The 21,026-nt window shown below is 52.9% G+C and overlaps 1 protein-coding gene across 1 annotated transcript; it reads right to left on the bottom strand.

Annotated features, from left to right (window-relative positions):
* Positions 1 to 787: 787 nt before the first annotated feature.
* Positions 788 to 19,249, bottom strand: LOC115392890 (caveolae-associated protein 1-like). The gene is made up of 2 exons (XM_030097557.1): positions 18,624 to 19,249; positions 788 to 3,657 (listed from the first exon to the last, which is right to left on the bottom strand). The coding sequence occupies exons 1-2, from the start codon at positions 19,140 to 19,142 to the stop codon at positions 2,794 to 2,796; spliced, it is 1,383 nt and encodes a 460-aa protein (XP_029953417.1). The 5' UTR covers positions 19,143 to 19,249; the 3' UTR covers positions 788 to 2,793.
* Positions 19,250 to 21,026: the final 1,777 nt, after the last annotated feature.

Raw genomic sequence — 21,026 nt, 5'->3', positions numbered from 1 at the left:
GCTGCAATTTTTACAATTTAAACCCAAAAAACAAACTAAAGAGAAAATAAAATACCTGAAAGCTCAAAATGTATCAGAATGAATGATGTGAAGAAGGAGGAGGAACCCACAGAACCGGACTCAGAGGAGACTTTGTTTCTCCAGGTGGGGTCAGAGGATGGAGAACGTCTCTTATCCTCCTCATGATGGCGCCAGAGATCTCAGGCCGGTTCTGCTTCCAGCCTGGATACTTAAAGTCGTGACTGGAACCATCAGCAGCTCAGTAATGTTGCTCTGTTTTGTTCTAGAACATCAGAGAATTTCTGGAAAAGGATTAAACCACTAGAACCAGGTTTAAAACAGGGAAACGTCTCTGTTCTGAGTTCCAATGAAACTTCTTCAGTGGTTTAAAACATGTTCTTTCAGAACGTGAAACTTCAGAAGCTGCGTTCTGCTCCCTCAGGAGGTGGAACAGAGAACCGGGGAACCTCCACTCTGAGGACCAGGAGTTCTGTTGGATGCTGGACTGTAGAACCTGCTGGACTGTAGAACCTCCTAGAACCTGCTGGACTGTAGAACCTGCTGGACTGTAGAACTTCCTAGAACCTGCTGGACTGTGGAACCTGCTGGACTGTAGAACCTCCTAGAACCTGCTGGACTGTGGAACCTGCTGGACTGTAGAACCTGCTGGACTGTGGAACCTGCTGGACTGTAGAACCTCCTAGAACCTGCTGGACTGTGGAACCTGCTGGACTGTGGAACATGTTTGTGAATCGGTCAGACTCTCACAGAGGAAGGAGACAGAAGCTGTGAACCGAGGAGCTTTTATTCATTAGTGGTTTAAAGCAACATGAAGCCAAACGATACAGGATTCAGCTACAGAGCAGAGCGGCGGCGTGGAGCACGTCTCACGAGGGACGCACGGCGGCGTGGAGCCCGTCTCACGAGGGACGCACGGCGGCGTGGAGCCCGTCTCACGAGGGACCCGGGCAGGACATCAGGACGCTTCACATTATGTACAGAACCAGCAGGTCCTCTGATGACCTTTGACCTGCTGTCTAACATTCTCCTCTCTCATACTGGACTGATGAATGTGTGGAGGAGGTCAGAGGTCGCCTTCACGGCCACCGATCATCATTTAGCAACAGGAAAACAGCGAGTGAGGAATACAGCGGGCTCACGTACAAAATCATACACAAACACTGGTTAATTCTGAGGACGGGGCGGCGGTGCTTCTACATGGTGTCAGTAAAGCGAGATAACACTTCAGTACTTCTAGAGCGCGGAGCGGAGGCGGGGAACGTGACCGTTCTACAACACGAAGCTGGAAGAAGAACGCAGAGGATTCAGAAATCAGGTTTCTTATCGGAGACGGGAAAATCATCACAGGAAGTCTTCAAATAACAGAAATAAAACCAGCTGAGAGGTCGTTTCCATCTCTTCAATCCCACTGAATGTTTAGTCCAGTTCCATCCTGAGTGCAGCAGATTAACCTCTGAAGTTAAACTTTAAAGCGTTTCTCTTCTGGAGCAGAGAATATATGATGGAAATGTCGATATTCACACTAAACCAAATCAATTTTACAGAAAATGACTCCAGTCTCAGCAAAAAGCCTGTTTAAATTATGACCAATCCAGGCCAATGTGATCTAAACCTCTCTCGCTGTTGCATTCTGGGTATTTTTGACAGCATGGCTCTGAGGCTAGTTTGACGGTAAGCGGGCAGCTTGCCAGCTCTGAAGAAAGAAATTAAAAATATATATATTTTAATTGAAGGTTTTATCATTTTCTTGGTGTTTTGGGCAGATTAGAGTATCTTGCAGTCCAGTTTTGGCCCACAGGCCTTATGTTTGACACCCCTGGTCTAGAACATCCTCTCTTGTCCTCCCCCCGAACCAAAAGGCTTCAGCCCCCGACCTGCCTGCTTCCTCTCACACAGAGCATCAGTTCTCCTCAACGTTTCTTCTAGAACGTTTCTTCTCTCTTCACAGCTCAGTGCTAACGAGCAGGGGTGTCGAACATACGGCCCAACTCGCTAACGTCACGCTAACGTCACGCTAACGTCACGCTAACGTCACGCTAACGTCATGCTAACGTCACGCTAACGTTTTCACGCTGCTGTAGTGCAAACGGGAAACTTTTCAATCAAAAAAACAACAGCGACATGTTCTCACTCGAAACGTTGTCGTGGATACGAGGCCTTGCCTTCTGTAGCGTGTTAGCATGGTTAGCATGTAGGGTGTGGCGTCTTCATGAAGGCGTGTTAGCTAACAGATGGCTACCGGAGGTCAGGGGTCATTCAGGTCTCCTGATGTGGCTGATTGCTGTAAAGAAGACCTAGCTTTGTGGTTCTGGCGGTTCTGGTGGTTCTGGCGGTTCTGGTGGTTCTGGTGGTTCTGGTGGTTCTGGCGGTTCTGGTGGTTCTGGTGGGTCTTCAGTGAGTTTTCTGAGTTGAACCTGACTCAGGATGTGACGGTCCGACCAGATGGAAACAAACCCACAGTCAGGTTTCAGAACCAGGGCTTTGCTGAGGTGGATCAGAGGACAGACCTCATCGGGTACTGCGACGGTCTGCTGCTGTTCTGGGGAGTCCTCCCGGCCTGGTTCTTCTTCTGTGGTGTTGTCTCCAGATGGTGCAGTCAGTGTTGGTTGGGTTCTGCTGGGTGGAGCAGCCTGTGATGAGACCCGGTCCGTCTGAACCGGGAGGAGGGAGGGATGGTTTCAGGAAGTGGTCCTCAACATCCGGGCTCTTCTAGCCTCTCCTGCTGGATTGAAGGAGGGACAGCTGAGGGCGGGGGCGGGGGCGGGGTCTGGCTCAGTCGCTGTCTCTGTCTCTGTCTCCGTCCTCCTGCAGCGCCTCGTGGCTGTCCTCCTCCTCCTCCTCCTCTTCCTCCTCTTCCTCCCCGCCTCCGTTCATCATCTCCATCTCCACCTCCTCCGCCCCCTCCTCCAGCTCCGCCTCCACCCCGGCGTCCGGCGACACCTCCACCATCTCGGTGCCCTGCACCACCTCCACGGCCCCCTCGCGGATCTTCTTGACCTTGAAGGTGAAGGGGGGCACAGTGTAGACGGCGGTCTTGGAGCGGGCGTAGACCACGTGGTCCGGTGTGAAGGCCTTCTTCACCCTGTCGCCGGAGGTCTTCATCTTCTGCTTCTTCTCGGCGTTGACGCTCATGCGAGTTCCCAGCTTCCCCATCTTCTTCTCGATGTTGTGGCGGGTCTTCTCCAGGTTCTCTTTGGTCTTCTGCTTGGTCTTCTCGAGGTTCTCCTTGGTTTTTTGCCGGGTCTTCTCCAGGTTCTCTTTAGTCTTCTGCTTGGTCTTCTCGATGTTCTCCTTGGTTTTCTGTCTGGTCTTCTCCAGGTTCTCTTTGGTCTTGGCTCTGGTCTTGTCCATCTTCTCCTTGGAGAAGACGGTCTTCAGGTTCTGGACTCGCTGCAGGCTGCTGCGCTTGATGCGTTCCGCCCGGGTCTCCTCCAGGACCTCCTCGATCTCCAGGCCCTCCTCGTCCGATGAGAGGTCCACCTGGGGTCTGTCCACCTTCTCGGCCTCCCCGTCCTCCCCGCCCTCCTCGGCCGCCTCCTTCAGCTCCAGCAGACTCCCTCCTCGGCTCCCGGACACCGACTCGGACACCTTCATGGACTTGGAGACGCTGAGCTTCGAGGGAAGCTTCACTTCATCCTGTGGACGAAAGAAACATGAAGGTCAGTACCGACGCCGAGGACGAGGAGGAGCACGCCTCAGAGTCGTGACGGAGAAACAGCTGTCGCTTAAAAACTGGGACTTATTCTGTGAAAACACATTTTGATGAGTGAACATCTGAAGAACCAGAACAGTGGAACCAGAGATCTAGAACACTGATCTGACCTCAACCTCAGAATCATCTCAGACCCCTCTCTGAACTGTCGGCTCTCATTGAGAAAAACAGATCAATGTCTGAACTAAGACAAAGGTCCTAATTCCTCTGCTGACGAGACGAGTTCAGATTAGGAAACAAGACCGACTGCAAAAACCGACGGCGGCAGACTTTATATAGAGATTAATTACATTCCAGATTATAATCCAACTAACACAAGAACACTTCTCAGCACCCAGATATCTCAATATATCTCAAAGAATCAACTGTGAATGAACACAAAAAACCTGGTGTGAGGGACTGAGGGACTGAGGGACAGAGGGACAGAGGGACTGAGGGACTGAAGGACTGAGGGACTGAGGGACTGAGGGACTGAGGGACAGAGGGACAGAGGGACTGAGGGACTGAGGGACTGAGGGACAGAGGGACAGAGGGACTGAGGGACTGGTTGATTGCAGGACTGAGGGATTGGGGAATTGAGGGACTGATATATTGAGGGATTGTGAGTCAGAGAGTCTGAGAGACTGATGAATGAAAGGACTGAGAGGTTCTTTCAATCTGAGGCCCTCGAGGTCCTGCTGGGCTTTCAAGGCTCTGCTCTCATTTCCATGATTCAGACACTTTGTTCCTCAGGTGTGATCAACTTCACAACTCTGGGGTAATGGAAACAGATCAGATTACAGCCCAGAGCCACACACACACACACACACACACACACACACACACACACACACACACACTGAGTAAACTCTGGAATGTTTCCATTTAGATCAACATGAGTCAAAGTTTACAGTCTAATCGTGTTTTTCTCGGCAGGCTGACACACGTTACAATTCCTCCTCATCTCATATTCAGGAACACACACACACACACACACACACACACACACACACACACACACACACAGTCTCGTATTTCTATCCTTGTGGGGACCGTCCATTGACTCCCATTCATGTCTAACTCCTAACCCTGACCCTTACCCTAACCCTAACCCACACCACAACACAGCCTAACCCTAAAGAAATGTTTTTGACCTTTTACTTTTTTCAGTAACAACAACATGGTCAAGAAAACACTGTTTCTCCTCATTAGGACCGGAAAAAGGTCCCCACAAGGCACGTCGTTCCAGGTTTTCCTATCCTTGTGGGGACATTTGGCCCCGACAAGGATAGAAATACGAGTACACACACACACACACACACACACACACACACACACACACACACACACACACACACACACACACGTCAGACTTCAGGACAGAGGGATCGAACGTGTCTGGAACTTCAGGCAGAGCAGAAACGGTACTTGACATGCTAAGAAGGTGAACCGGGTCCAGGGGAACCAGGTCCAGGTGGAAATGATGTGGGACTATATTTTAAGAATATCGTTTAGGCTGACTGAATAATAATAATAATAAAAGAGTGGAGCCTCATCCAGATCCAGATCCAGATCCAGATCCAGATCCACAGGCTTGAAATAGTTTCTCAGAAACTGCTGGTGTGCTGGGAAGAACTGCAGCTGCTCTGAAAACTGGACTTTCTCCTGAAAATTCACTTGTCAATTCCCCAAAGTGTGTTCACCGCCCCCTGGTGGTAGGCTGAGGGGTTGCAGGAGGCAGTGTCTGGTGTTTCTGTGAAATCCGGACTAGAAGAGTTCTCGGCTGTCTGCAGGTCCGTCCTCTCATGAGGAGGAGACACTGTGAGCGTCTTCTGTGGAGCTCCTGGTTCGGAGAGGTCTGAGAACGACTGCATGAACTCGTCTCCGCTGCAGGTTCTGTCTCCAAACAGCAGGTTCTGTAGAGAACCACACCTCACTCTGGTCTGAAGACACAGAAACAGCTGCCGGTCGTTCACTTCACAGTTATTCTGGGTCTTAAACGACCTGGAAATGTTCCAGAATGGACACATAAAGACAGACAGCAGTCCGACATGACGCACAGAAGAGTCAAACGGCTTCATGCTGAGGCCATCCTCCATCCTACTCCATGTATCCGACTCTTACTGAAGCAGAACAGCCAACAAACCACCAAGAAGACGGCTTTTACTCATTTAATGACGTGGCCATGAAGCCCTGTTTAGACGACATAGTTTTAACTATAAAAGTACAAGTATTGTCTTTGGTTCACGTTTACACAGCAGCATTTTGAGAACGGTGTTCGTCTCCACAGAGTCAGCAGAGGCGCTGAAAACCAGGAGAGACCGTGGCCTCCCGCCTCGGAGCTTCTTGAAAAAGTTTCACCAATTTTCAAAATATAGCATTGCCAGTGGCGTCCAATACCGTTGTCGTGGAAACAGACAAAATTTTTCACTTGAAACACGTGGTCCAAACATGCCCTGATCCAGGTAGGACCTCCTCTGGGTCCTGGTCGGGGTCCTGGTCGGGGTCCTGGTCTGGGTCCTGGTCTGGAGACCCTGTCCCTGCAGGGCCGGGTTCTGGCTCTCTGAACTGCTGCAGTTCTTCTCCACTGCAGCGTTTTCGGGCTGAATCGTCTCGAGTTGTGCTGAGCTGCAGTCCGTCAGTGTGAGCTGACCCCGGATGACCCCGACCTGCCCTCCCAGAGCATTCCTGCACAGTGGTACCTCATGTTTGACCCCTCCCTCCCTCCCTCCCTCCCTCCCTCCCTCCCTCCCTCCATCCCTCCCTCCATCCCTCTCTTCCACTCACGCCCAGCCTCTCCTCTCGCCTTTCCCTCTTTGCATTCCTGAAGAGGGAGCCTCTCCTTCCTTTCTCCTCTGAGCTCCCGTCACCTCGTAAACACAATGATCCAGCCTGTTAATGAGGGGATGGGGGGGGGGGGGGGGGGGGGGGGGGTCTTCCTCTTTCCATCACGGCAAGTCTTCATCCAGAGGGGCTCCTCCATGTCTGCATCAACGACTCGTTGTTCCTATTGTCCTTTCCTCTCGCCTTACGCTGACTTATGGTGAAAACAGGAAGTGAGCGGAGTGAGGACAAAGGATCTGGAGGGACGGGGGGACGGGGGGACGGAGGGGACGGGGGTGAGGTGTGGAAAGCGGGCATGCTGTTCTGGATCAGCTCATAGCTCAGGAGGGACGACTCTCCCCGGTCTTGGAAAACCATCTGCTGAGCAGGAAGATGATAGCATCAAAGTGTTGGCAGGAAGGTGGAGGTATGGGGGGGGGGGGGGGGGGGGGGGGGGGGGGCTATTGTGTGACGGTGGGCTGATGGAGGTATTGTACCGCGGTGTCTCGGGGAAACTTGACCTTGGAAGGAGGATTGAGGCTTTCCTGAACAGCTGGACCGGCGGGGGGGGGGGGGCTGGAAACTTCTGGCCTCGCTCACGAAGCGCCGGGTGAAAGATGGCTGAAGCCATGTCTCTGACGTGAAGAAGAGACGGCGAGCGGGGGGGGGGGGGGGGGGGGGGGGGGGGGGGGGGGGTCGGCTCAATGCTTCACCTGTGACACCAAGACCTCCTCAGACCAGAGAACCACCAGCAGAGCTGAGCGCTGACACTCGACACACACCCTGAGAGCGAACTCCATCCAGAACACCTTCAGCCCACACAGGAACAGTCCAGACTGAGTTTTATACTGAAGACTATGAACAGCGACCCCTGCTGGACAGGAACCCCCGAACCCACAGTCCTCTGGAGAAGAACCAAACCAGGACCCGTAGAAAGGTCCTGGACCTGTCGGCTCCACTGAACACCGAACAGAAACCCGAACTACCGCAGCAATGTCTCCCAAAATCAAATAGTCCATCAAAGATTACAACAGGGAGGCTCCCTCACTGCTCCCAGAGCCACGGTTTGAATCCCTCCCTCCCAGCCTCCTCTGAGTCTGGTTCTGCTGGACTACTGATTGTTCATGTCTCCAAGTTTCTCTCTAAAAGTTCGCTGGGTTGTAGAAATCAGGTTGATCTGAACTGATAAGGAGCTGAAAGGAGAGCAGCAGCGGCTCGGCGTGGGAGGTCAGCGGTTAATGTGTTTGTACCGGGGTTCTGGAGTGTGTGTGTGTGTGTGTGTGTGTGTGTGTGTGTGTGTGTGTCCTCGGTACATGGAAAGCATGTCTGGGGAAGTCGAAGCATTCACCTTGGTGTGGTAACTTCCTGACCCTCCTGATTTAATGGGACATTGTTCTCTAAGAGGCAGGAAGGTGCAGTCCGAGCCGTGGAAAATACACCCAGGAGGCTCTGTGTGTGTGTGTGAGTGTGTGAGAGTGTGTGAGAGTGTGTGAGAGTGTGTGAGGCTCAGACTCTCCCTGCTTCTCCACTAAAGCAGGAATTCTCCAGCATGAGTCCCTGTAAGTCCAGCGCCGGTCCGGCTGCTGGGCCAGGGTCTCGGGGGGATTTGAACCCTCACACCTCGCCTGCCGGGTCCTCCTGACCCGTCCTCCTGACCCGTCCTCCTGACCCGTCCTCCTGACCCGTTCTCCTGACCCGTTCTGCTGACCCGTCCTCCTGACCCGTCCTCCTGACCCGTTCTGCTGACCCGTCCTCCTGACCCGTCCTCCTGACCCGTCCTCCTGACCCGTTCTCCTGACCCGTCCTCCTGACCCGTCCTCCTGACCCGTCCCTCCTGACCCGTTCTCCTGACCCGTCCTCCTGACCCGTCCTCCTGACCCGTTCTCCTGACCCGTCCTCCTGACCCGTCCTCCTGACCCGTCCTCCTGACCCGTTCTCCTGACCCGTTCTCCTGACCCGTTCTCCTGACCCGTCCTCCTGACCCGTCCTCCTGACCCGTCCTCCTGACCCGTCCTCCTGACCGTTCTCCTGACCCGTCCTCCTGACCCGTCCTCCTGACCCGTTCTCCTGACCCGTCCTCCTGACCCGTCCTCCTGACCCGTCCTCCTGACCCGTTCTCCTGACCCGTTCTGCTGACCCGTCCTCCTGACCCGTCCTCCTGGGTGGTTGTTCAGATGTAACTCCTGAAGTCAACAAATAGAAACCGCAGAGAAAAAGCCTGGGCTGTAATTACAGCCACAACATGTGTTGGCGTCTCCATGGCAACCGCGGGGAGTCGGGCTGCAACTACGTTTCCACATGAAAGGAAAATAGTTTTCACTGAACAGTCATCTCAGTGTGTGTGTGTGGGGGGGGGGGGCGGGGGGGGGATGAGACACACACTATGGAAGCTTTCCACTCTCACATTGAAACCACTCATCAGGCTGACATGGAGGGACACACACACACACACACACACACACACACACACACACACACACACACACACACACACACACACACTTCTCTGTTTCTGTTTTCCTTCTCAAACACAAACCAACATCAACTCCCCTACTGCTGTGGAAAAGACACGTGTGTGTGTGTGTGTGTGTGTGTGTGTGTGTGTGTGTGTGTGCGTGTGTTTACACTATATCTTTATGTGTGACTTGCATGCTGTGTGTGACCGCTTTTTGAGTTCACATTCCATTACTCCCCCCACGCACACACACACACACACACACACACACACACACACACACACACACACACACAGGGGTTTTCCAGTAAATCCAGGAAAAAGGGAAATCCTCATGATATAACTGCTGATGTAAAGAGGAACTTTCAGCGAGTGAGAGAGTGAGAGAGTGAGAGAGTGAGAGAGTGTGCCTGTGAGAGAGTGAGAGAGCAGGCTGTGGATTCCTCTGAGGCTCCAGTAAAAGTTTGCAGCAGAGCTGCATCTTCTGATCTTGTCACATGTTGTGGAGCAGCTGCAGAAGCTCCTCTCTCAGAACGTTTCGGACGACGGTCAGTCATGAGAGAAAGACGCTGCTGGAGGCCGAGGGGACAGCCTGCAGGGACTCACGTCTTCCCTGGAGACACCGCAACTGAACGCCAGGCTCCCACACCGAGGCCTTCTCCACCAGAGACACACACACACCTGAGGATGGGTGAGGCCTCCCTGCAGGTCCAGACTACAGCCCTGGACCAGATCAGGGACAGATGGACAGTTCAGTCCTGTCAGGATCCTGTAGCAGCAGCACTGAGCCTGTTTCTGGACCGCAGTCAGTCCAGAACCGCTCCTTCAGCTCCTTCAGCTCCGTCAGCTCCGTCAGGTGGAGGTGGAGGACTCAGCGCTGGAGGTTCACACTGAGGCCCGGTTCACACCACGACCGTCAGGTCTACACCTTTCTGCTTCTCTGCATCGGCTTCCAGAGTCCCACTGGGCCGAGCCAGTTCTGATCCGACGTGGATCCACTGCCTCAGGCATGAACCTCTGCTGCAGCTACCAGCTGGATCCCACCAGCTGCTGGTCACTTGCAGCTTGATGATCCGGCAGCAGGTCTACTGTCTCAGTCTACGGAGACAACACGTCGGCGATTGGACAACAGAGGACGGACTCTAACGTCAGGGACGACAGGACGCCTCGGGCACCCGGCCGCCGGTCCTCCGACACGGAGAATCCTTCTCATACGCCGCAACACATTCTTTATCTGGCGGGGATGGCAAACCTCCACAGCGGACTTACTCCAGATCCACTTTAGATCCACTCCAATCTGCTTTGGATCCACTCTGGATCAGCTCCAGATCCATGCCAGATTTGCTCAAGATCCATACCGGATCTGCTCCAGATCCAATCCAGATCAGCTCCAGATCCATGCCAGATTCGCTCAAGATCCATACCGGATCTGCTCCAGATCCACAACTGATCTGCTCCAGATCCATGCGGGATCGGGTGTAAAATGAGCTCAAGTCTCCCCAGTCCCAGCAGCTCCATTGCAGAAGACCAACAGCACCCACCCGTGGCTCGACATGCAAACTACATGGTTTTCAGTGTTTCTGCTATTTCCGTAAAATAGTCGTTTTCAGAACGTTTCCGTGGAAATATGAAACTTTTCTGGAACAGAAACGAAACACTAACATGTTTTCACTCGAAACGTCGTTTATATGAGGTTTAAACTGTTTTACTAACTCAGCTGCAAGCGCTCAGCGTTTCTCTTTATAACGAGATAAATCATCCAGGGGAAAGGAATCGATGCTGTGTGTGTGTGTGTGTGTGTGTGTGTGTGTGTGTGTGTGTGTGTGTGTGTGTGTGTGTGTGTGTGTGTGTGCGTGCGCCATGGGAAACAGTGTGACGGTCACACAGAGTGACGCTGGGGGGGAGCTGCTCTCTCTCATCAGACATTTCTATATAAAGTGATGGAACGCTGCGGATCTCTGAGGGGAGACCAGAGGGGGACTCACTGGAGCTGGACTGAGCCCCACCAGGAACCAGGAACCAGGACCCAGAAGCCCTGTACTCTCCACACAGGGCGGGGACTCACATGGGGTCCGGAGGCCCCGGCAGTAGAACCAGGCTCTGGTGTGGTCCATCACCTCACCGGGGGCCCAAAACAAACGCCATGTTCCAAAACAGGTTCAGAGCCTCAGAGTCAGGAGAGTCTGTCCCTGCTGCTTGTCTCTCACTTGTTGGACTGAAGACAGACTCACTGCGTCTTCTGGACTTCACATCAGGACTCTTGTGGACAAACTGCTGGTTCTAAGAAACTGGTTTCAGCTGCTTCTCCTGAGTTCTGATGTCGTCCTCTCAGTGATGAAATGTCCACTTTGTCCCTCCTGTCCTGTCGTGTCTGGATTTCCTGGTCTGTCCTGACAGCCTTGGCAGAGACACGCTGTCTTTTCACGGACTGAAGGACCTCCCGTCTCCTCCGGCCGGGAGCTTTGTGAGGATGAACACATGAATCTGTCAGAGATCCGGATCTGCCGGGTGTTTCCAGGGCTGCAGACACGTGTGAGCGAGGCAGCTCCCCCGGACCCCCCCGGACCCCCCAGACCCCCCCGGACCCCCCAGACCCCCCCGACCCCCCGGACCACCCCGGCCCCCCTGGGCCCCCCAGACCCCCCTGACCCCCCGGACGCCCCAGGCTCCCCGATGCCACTGCCAGCCCCGTGTGGACCTGGAGGGTGGTGCCCGGTCCAGGTCCCGGTCCCTGTCCCGGTCCCGGTCCCCACTCCGGCCGCCGTTGCCATGGCCGCCCTGTCGCTCTGCTGTTCACACACAGATTTATGGAGCTGGAGAACAAGAGGAGTCTTCCTCCTGTTTGCTCCGGTCCTGCTCTGCGTTCACAGGCTGCATGGGGTGCTAAACTTATGGCCCGTGGGCCCAAATGGGCTCATCAGGGGGTCTAATCCGGTCCAAGGATCATTAATGTTTAAACTGAATTTGATTTAATCCACTGTTGTTTCTGTTTTACTGAGATTTTTAAGCTAGCGTTTCTTGTTAGCTAACTGGCGTTAGCACATGCTAACTGGCGTTAGCACATGCCAAGGCTGCAGAATCTTTCACCAAACTGCAGAGATATTTTATATCTCTTCAGACAGTCACACGCCGTTTCAGATTATTTTGACATTTCCCGGAGTTTTGCGCTCCCATTAAACCATCAGACGTGGAAAATCCAGGCGGGCGTCCCCGTGAGCGCCGATGAGGACGAGCTGCAGGCCGGCCACAAAGCGCTGCTCTGTTCGGAGTCAGATGACCTGCAGCGTCACATGAGGACACACGGCTTTAATCGTCTTTTGACTCTGAGTCACTGACCACGGACTCAGGAGCAAACCTGCTGCAGCCAGACCGAGCAGAAAGACACTGGAGGACTGGAAGGAGGGTCCGGGTCAGGGTCAGGGTCCGGGTCCGGGTCCGGGTCTGGGTCCGGGTCTGGGTCTGGGTCTGGGTCCGGGTCTGGGTCCGGGTCAGGGTCCGGGTCAGGTCTGGGTCAGGGTCAGGGTCAAGGTCAGGGTCAGGGTCAGGATGCCTCGGCAATATGGAGTAAAATAAAACAATTTTTCATCTTTGTTTCAGGAAAAATGTAATTTAACACGGAAACACTCTAAACTTTCACCATGGGTGGTAGTGGTTCTCAACATGAGGGGCGGGGCCTCGCTCAGGGTCGCAGTAAACACACAGTGAAAAGACCCAAACCCCTGGATCACTGAGACAGTTTCAGATCACCGATGAAGATTTCATGCAGCACAGCAGGAGTGAACACACACCTCAACGAATTGATCTCCCAGTGTGACGCCTCAGGATCAGAAATAATCCTAATCTGAAAAGAAGAATCTGCTGCCGGGTGTTAAACACGATACAGAGGGGTGGGGTTCGATTAGATTAGATTAGATTAGATTAGATTAGATTAGTTTAGATTAGATTAAATTGATTGGATTGAATTCGATTCGATTCGATTAGATTCGATTCGATTCGATTCGATTGGATTGGATTAGATTACTTTATATTATATTATATTATATTATATTAGATTAGATTAGATTAGATTACTTTAGATTGGATTACATTACATTACATTAGGTCTTAACAATAGGAAGAGAAGTAGAATGCTATGTATTTTATATTAGATATATTTGTAGACATTTTTAGATTTAGATTTATTTCCAGCAGCATCTACAGATTCAGTCTGACGGATAAAGTCTGGTGAAATCAGGAAAGTAGAGTAAAGTTACTTCAGTTTCAGTGGGATTCAGTGTGTTAACAGAGGCTCTGAAGCCACCGCCTCCTTTGGGAAAGCTTGTTTTGTTGTAGCTTTCCGTCGCCATGGTTACCGTGGCGACGGGCGATAGTGTGGTTTATTCTGAGCGTTGTGTGACTCGGCCGTGAGAGGAGAGTTTAAACTTCACTGAGATCTCCGGAGCCAGTTTCACCTCTTCAGTCAGTAAAGAGGGGATTTTTCATCCATAAAGGGTTAAATGTCCGTCGTCTCCGTCCTCCTCCGTCCCCGTCCTCCTCCGTCTCCAACCTCTTATGAAACCCAGACTGTGGACAGCGGTGGCATCGGCCACAGCTGGATTCCATTCAGCTGCAGGAATAATCTGCATTCCTCTGCTTTTGTCTTCCAGCTGTCCGAGGAGCTTTATTCACTTCACTTCAGAGAGATTTAAAACACACACACACACACACACACACACACAGTGCATGTGTGTGTGAGTGTGTGTGTGTGTGTTCAGGTGCAGATATGAGGGCAGACACATTCAGACCAGGTGGAGGTGTAAACAGGTCCAGAGATACGGGGTGACTTCTGGAACCCGCTCCACACAGATGTGGAACACACACACACACACACACACACACACACACACACACACACACACACACACACACACACACACAGACACACACACACACACACAGGAACCATCTCCTAAAGGGCCTTTCCTTCTCACAATCAAGCAGCTATGTGATGGTGTCTATTTTTAGCCTCTCCAGTCCGCCCGCTGCTCCTTCCTCCTCTCGAACCGCTTCACCTCCTTCAGCCCCATGCAGGCAGTCAGCGGTTTGGAATGGGGATCGAACCGTGACACCCCCTCCCCGGTGCTCCCCACGCTCCGTACCTACCGGGCCAGAACCGGCCCGTCACAAACAGACCCCCCCACAGCCCGGCCGGCAGGAGCACCGGGGAGGCTGGAGCCCGGCCTGACCTTATAAGGGCCGGACCGAGAAGAGCTTCACTCCTCTCCAGTCTCACAGGCTCAGGGCGGGTCTGAGACATCTCCATCTGAGAGCGTCCGCAGAACGCTGGCGTGCCAGAGCGCCACCCGAGGCGTGGTGGTGGAGGAGGAAGGTACAGGGCGGAGGAGACGCTCAGGGCAGAACGTTCTCCGTGTGGAAACCAGCGGTTCAGACTTCAGGTTCAGAAGGTTCTGAGAGAGAGGAGCGCTGCATGCCAACCACTGGAACCTGCAGCAGGCACAGGGACTGCAGCTACCAGGAACCAGTACCTGTGCCATGGTGAAATCAGAGCGATGTGACTGGAAGACAGCTTCAATGACAGACAGCCAGGAGGAACAACGGCTTCAGGAATGTGACGGAGAATAAAAGAAGTGAAGGAGTAGGAGCAGGGAGAGGTGGAGAAGCTGGGATGTGGGCCGGGGCGTGGTGAGGAGGACACAATGAGAGAGGGAGGAGGAGCGGAGGAGAGGGAGGAGGAGGAGGAGGAGGAGGAGATGCCTGTGCTATGAATCAGCTGTCTAAATATGGTCGGGGCTCTCCATCCACACACCCGTCCACTCCCTGCTCCACCAGGAGAACACCTCCTCCTCCTCCTCCTCCTCCTCCTCCTCCTCCTCCTTCCAGCAGATCCTCCACTCTGTTTATTATTGAAGCTCTCCAGAGGCCGCTCAGCCCCGCGCTCACTGCAGGAAACCTCGAGCTCGAACAACTTTAAATAGAAGAAGAAGGAGCAGCAGAGGTTCAACATGTTCTCCATCAGCCTCCAACCTGCTGCTCTCCAATCCGGTCACCCACACCTCAGTCAGAGTCACTGTAGACCAGCTGTAGAGCCACTATAGAGCAGCTGTAGAGTCACTATAGAGGAGCTGTAGAGTCACTATAGAGCAGCTGTAGAGTCACTATAGAGGAGCTGTAGAGTCACTATAGAGCAGCTGTAGAGTCACTATAGAGGAGCTGTAGAGCCGCTATAGAGCAGCTGTAGAGTCACTATAGAGGAGCTGTAGAGTCACTATAGAGCAGCTGTAGAGTCACTATAGAGGAGCTGTAGAGCCGCTATAGAGCAGCTGTAGAGCCACTATAGAGGAGCTGTAGAGCCGCTATAGAGCAGCTGTAGAGTCACTATAGAGCAGCTGTAGAGTCACTATAGAGCAGCTGTAGAGTCACTATAGAGGAGCTGTAGAGCCGCTATAGAGCAGCTGTAGAGCCGCTATAGAGCAGCTGTAGAGTCACTATAGAGGAGCTGTAGAGTCACTATAGAGCAGCTGTAGAGTCACTATAGAGGAGCTGTAGAGCCGCTATAGAGCAGCTGTAGAGCCACTATAGAGGAGCTGTAGAGCCGCTATAGAGCAGCTGTAGAGTCACTATAGAGGAGCTGTAGAGTCACTATAGAGCAGCTGTAGAGCCACTATAGAGGAGCTGTAGAGTCACTATAGAGGAGCTGTAGAGTCACTATAGAGGAGCTGTAGAGCCACTATAGAGGAGCTGTAGAGTCACTATAGAGGAGCTGTAGAGCCACTATAGAGGAGCTGTAGAGTCACTATAGAGGAGCTGTAGAGCAGAGTTGGGTATGTAACGACAAGTAACGAGCGTTACAAGTAGTTAAATTATTTTTGATGGGAACGAGTAGTGTAACGGCACTACTCCTTCTAGATTGGTAGTTAAACTAGCGTTACAAATGAAACGCTGCGATCGTTACTTTTACAATGACTGCAAATAGAGCAACCAAAATATTATTATTTAAGCTGAGTTTTTTAATTACCACCAGTAGATGGAATGGTGGCCACACGAGCAGCTACTCGCTATCTCTTCCGGGTCAGGGCTGATGGAACCGTGAACGTAAAATTGGTTGCCTTATATAAATTTGTGCCCCACTGACAACACTGCACTCCATCCAAATGTAAATGCCCCTTTTAAATGAATACTCTGAAGATCAGGGACCCACGCCCTTTCCCTATCATTGACAAAGTTAGACAAGCTCATAAATCCCTGTGTCTCTGTTTCCCAGCTGTTAGCATCGTAGTTAGCTTAGCTCGAAGCTTAGCTGGAAGTCAATCAAATGGACGCAAATGGACAAAATCCTCCTTCCAGTGGTCCAGGGGACGGCGTATTAGCACGTGAAGCAAATCTGAATGGTTATAAAACATTTTAAAAGACGTGTTTTCTTTTCAATCCGTTAAAAAAAACGTTTTGATACACACAGATCTGCGTATGGCAGTGCTCCGCGGAGGATATAAGGGAGCACAGCTCCGCGGAGCACTATGCAGTAACGAGTAGAGTAACTTCGTTACTATTTCCATGGAGTAATCAAGTAGTGTAAGGCACTACTTTTTTCAAAAGTAACTAGTAACGGGTAACTCTTTACTTTTTTGAGTAACGGACCCCAACTCTGATGTAGAGTCACTATAGAGCTGTAGAGTCGCTATAGAGGAGATGTAGAGCTGAAGGTCTGTACATATTGTGTCGTCTCTTTGATACGATATCTTTGTGTTTCCGTAAGCGTTGTGTTGTGTCTCCTGCGTTCTGTTTGTGTCTCTTGTGTGTTCTGTCCTGTTCTCTGCCGCTCTGTTTTCTCAGCCTGATCTGCTTCCTCGCTCCGTTTCTTCCTGTTTTGGCTGCAGTCTCCAACAAACTCACCACAAAATTAAAGGAATGAACTCCATTTGTGGCTCCCTCTAACAGAGTGGTGTGGAAACCAGGCCTCCGTCACACACACACTCCTAACCAGCGGCCACAGCCACTTTCTGTGTGTGTCTCTGCTGATAAAGACTTCCCTTCTACGCTACTTTGATGCTTCCAGGTGAAACGGCGGCGTCAACCTGTCCCACCGCTCTGGAACGTTTCGATGGGTTCCCAGAGTGTGTGGAGGAGAACCTCCACCGTTCTCACCACAAAGGTCAAACAATAGCAGGAGCGCTGACGAACACGAGACCCTGGGAGCGATCTGCTGTTGAGAGGAGCAGAACATTGAAACCAGGCAGCGCTGCGGTCTGCTCGTTTAACCAAGATGAATCTGGCATTATGTCATGGCTGGCAGCTGGAAACAAAGCCGCGCTCTGAGCCAGCCGGCGAGCCGCCGATCGGCATTCAGGGGGAGACTCTCCCGCCGCCAGCGAGCGAGCGAGCGAGCGAGCGCTCGGCTAACGCCAGCACAATCGCAGCCCGTCCCGTCCTCCCCTGCCGGCTTTACTGCAGACTCACTGGACTGAGAGCGCCGGTCAGTGAGTCTGCAGGAAAACCCGGGAGCCGTGCACACTGCGTCCAGCGGGCCGTCCCAGCCAGAGACTCGGTCCAAGTCCCCGAGTCGGAGTCCAGGATGGAAACTCTGAATGTTCTCGCACCGCCGTGCAAAAAGCGGCGAGCCATTACACATCAGAGTGCAGCCTGGCGGCTAAAAACAGCCCCAAACATCGCCGCCTCCCACAGCTCCAGCGTGCTTGTGGTATTTTCCATCTTTGTTTAAAAAAGAGAGGGAGGGGGGGCGAGGGGGGGGGGGGGGGGGGGGGGGGGGGTGAAAAAATGACTTTCCGACCGGATCGGAGCTGCAGAGCTGCTCACATGTGAAGGCCTGAGTTCTGAAAAGTCTCTGGGAGCCACATGTGGAGAACAGTGAAGATGGAGGACGAGTCGCAGTGTGTGTGTGTGTGTGTGTGTGTGTGTGTGTGTGTGTGTGTATTTGGATGCTGTCATCCCCGGTGAAGTGTGGCACACAGCAGCCTGGAAAATAACCTGCGGCTATGTTTTCCGATAAATAAGCGTGAGCATCCTGTAAGCGTCTCCACAGGTGTGGATGTGTCTGGACACGCTGCCGAGCAGCACGAGGACACGCTCCGGGTTCACCGCCGCCGTCTACACACCAGGAACCGGAGCGCCAAGCTGCCTGGAGCTCCTCACAGGCAGCAGGAGCCACGGAACCAGGTTCACTTCAGACTAGACCGGACAACTTTCCGACAAACCACGGACAGTTTTCAGACTGGTTTTGGTTAAATGATGGAGCGTCCCTGTCAGCAGCGGGGATCTGGTCCAGCCCTCCTGAAGGTTTTTCCTTCATGGGACAGAACCAGGACCAGCAGCAGCAGCTGGGAGGGCTGCTGGAGCGCCTCTTTTATTGGCTCTTTTTCATTTTATTGGTTATTTTTACACTTTTCGGAGTCACCCAATGGGCCAGACTGGGTCTTCTTTTGGACACCCTGACCTGGACTGACACCAGAGGAAAGCCCTGCTCGGTCTTCCTGTTAGAAGGAGACCTGAACACTCTGAGCTGTGAGATCCTGGATCCACTCCCCTCCGTCTGATGCTGGCAGGAGTCATGATGAGCCACACCCATGACCGCCGCCGCTGCCGCTACCGCTGCCGCCGCCCCGGGAATCGAACGCTCACCTGATAGATCATGACTTTGAAGTTGCGCCTCTTGAGCAGCTCGGCCTCGTTGCTCTCCAGCTTCTTGATCTGGCCGCCCTGCTTCTCCAGCGTGGCGCGCACCGTCTTGACGTTGACGCTGACCTTGCGCACCTTCTCCATCATCTTGTTGACGCTGTTGGAGGTGGTGCTGTGGCTCTTGGCCAGCTTGGTCAGCTCGCCCTGGATGCCGGCCACCGAGCGCTCCATCTCCTGCTGCCGGGCCTCCAGGCCGCTCTGGGTCTGCTGGATCTGGTCCACCGCCCCGATGATCTTGTCCAGCAGGGACAGCACCATGACCCCGTTGGCCTGCGGGTCGCCCTTGTCCTCCTCCGCCTTCTCCTCGGCGGCGTCGCCCTCGGCGCCGGCGGCCGCCGCCTCCCTCTTGGCGTCGTCCTCGTCGTCGGAGGGCGGCAGGTTGACCTCGTCGTCGGAGATCTCGGTCAGGGTGTGCGGCTCCATCAGGCCGCTGGAGGACTCCAGAGCTTCCATGGCTGCCATGCTCTGCTCTCTGGTCAGAACCTTCCTCTCGGCGCTGCGCTGTCTTCCTCCCTGGAGTTCAGTGCTGAGCGGGGAGAGCGAGCGGCGCTGGATGTTACCACATGAGAGTCAGGGCGTGAGTGCCACAGCAGGCAGGGAGAACCTCCCCGTGTTCCCCCGCTCAGGCTCCGCCCCCCGCCCCTCCCCCGCCCCGCAGCAGCGTGGCTGGAATAGCTGCCTGATCGGCTCGTATACAAGCCGGGGCACAGCGGCAGGAATGTCAGGCGAGCCGCTCGCCGCCGCTCCGCCTGGCCTCCGTGGCTGACAGCAGGAAGGAGAGCCGGGCCGCCGCTCTGATCACTGAGGAGTGTTGTGGCTGCGAGGAACGCCGAGCTGCCGGAGCTTCCTGCTAAAGTCAACAAGGGGCGAAGAGGGGGGGCTGAGGAGAGGGTCTGAACACTCACCTCAGCTAAACCCAGGACGGAGTCTCTCACACACACACACACACACACACACACACACACACAGAGACACACACTGGCTGATGAAGAAGTCTGGTTCTAGATCCAGGTCCAGGCAGACCTGGACCACAGACCAAAGCCTGACAGGGCATGAAACAGGAGAAGTGTTGAGATGAAGCCGCAGACGCTCACTACAGTCACAGAGTAGAAGAATGACAGAGTAACAGAGCCGAAGGTCAGCAGCAGGAACACAGCAGACAGACGGGGGAACGTCTGCACAACTACTGACCTGAGATCAGATTAGCAGATGAATTGACCCCACATGATTAAAGATCGCTCCTGTTTTTAAACCATTTGATGAAGAGGACAGATTAAAGGGAGGTTTTTATTTCACTGTATCATCTGGTCGTCATCAGTCATCAGTCAGGATGGGGTCTGAAATAAAAGGCTCTTTATTCGGTGTGAGCGGCGTGATGAGAAGCACATGGCGCCTTCCCCCTCGCTCCACGCTGCACGAGGGCGCGCCGCGCGGCGTGGAAACTGCTGGGTGGCGGCCGGCCAGTGTCCCGGGTTCACCCCCGCCATGTGGACCTGCCGAGGACTGACTCAACACTTGGCCTCTGGAGAACTGTTCCACCACATCTGGCCCGGCGCCGCCTCACGCCTCACACCCAGGGTTCAGTATCCACTGCAGGAGGGAAGGATCCGCACAAAACACACAAGACGTCAGGACAGACAGCCTTTAATCCTTCCAGTAGACGTTTTCACACTATAAGCTGAGAAATACAAACGTCTCTGAGCTCAGTTTAGCATGTTTCAACAGATTCTCACAGCAAAACATAAAGAAAGAAGGTCTCTCTCTGGTTCTTTCCATTTCTAAATGTTTCAGTCGGCGACCTTTGAAGACTTCAACATAACGGTTTCATCAGAAGTGAAACGAAGATGAGATTATCTTTGTTTTCTGCAGCGTGGGCTGACCGGATGTTTCCAGGACCGGTCAGCAGCAGGGAGCTGCTGTACATCACATTAATGTATTCACTCAGGAACAGGAAGACTGCTTCACTGATCTGCTTTTTACATATAAATCATGCAACTTATCAAATTAAAGTGTCTGTTCAAGAGCTGAATAACTAACACAACTCTGTGATCGCGTTCAATTCAGTTAAATAAAGTTTATTTAAATATACTATATATATCAATGTTCATGGCTGCTTTAGAATGAATGTATTTGTTTATATTTGTCCATCTCTCCTTATGTCTAGTTCTGCTAAAATTAGTCTATATGTAATTCTATTCGTCTGTTTCAGAGAAACTGTGGATTTTTGTTTCCTTGGATTCTCAATGTCTTTTTATTATCTATGTTTAAATACGGTTTTTATAAATCTAAATTAATTCAAATTCACTCTGTCTCTACTTTTACACGTCTATGTTCGTGTTTTTCGGC

This window comes from Salarias fasciatus, chromosome 8 (genome assembly GCF_902148845.1).
Source record: "Salarias fasciatus chromosome 8, fSalaFa1.1, whole genome shotgun sequence".
NCBI lineage: Eukaryota > Metazoa > Chordata > Actinopteri > Blenniiformes > Blenniidae > Salarias > Salarias fasciatus.
The sequence above is the reverse complement of the archived record's forward strand: the minus strand, read 5'-3'. Positions and strand labels throughout refer to the sequence as shown.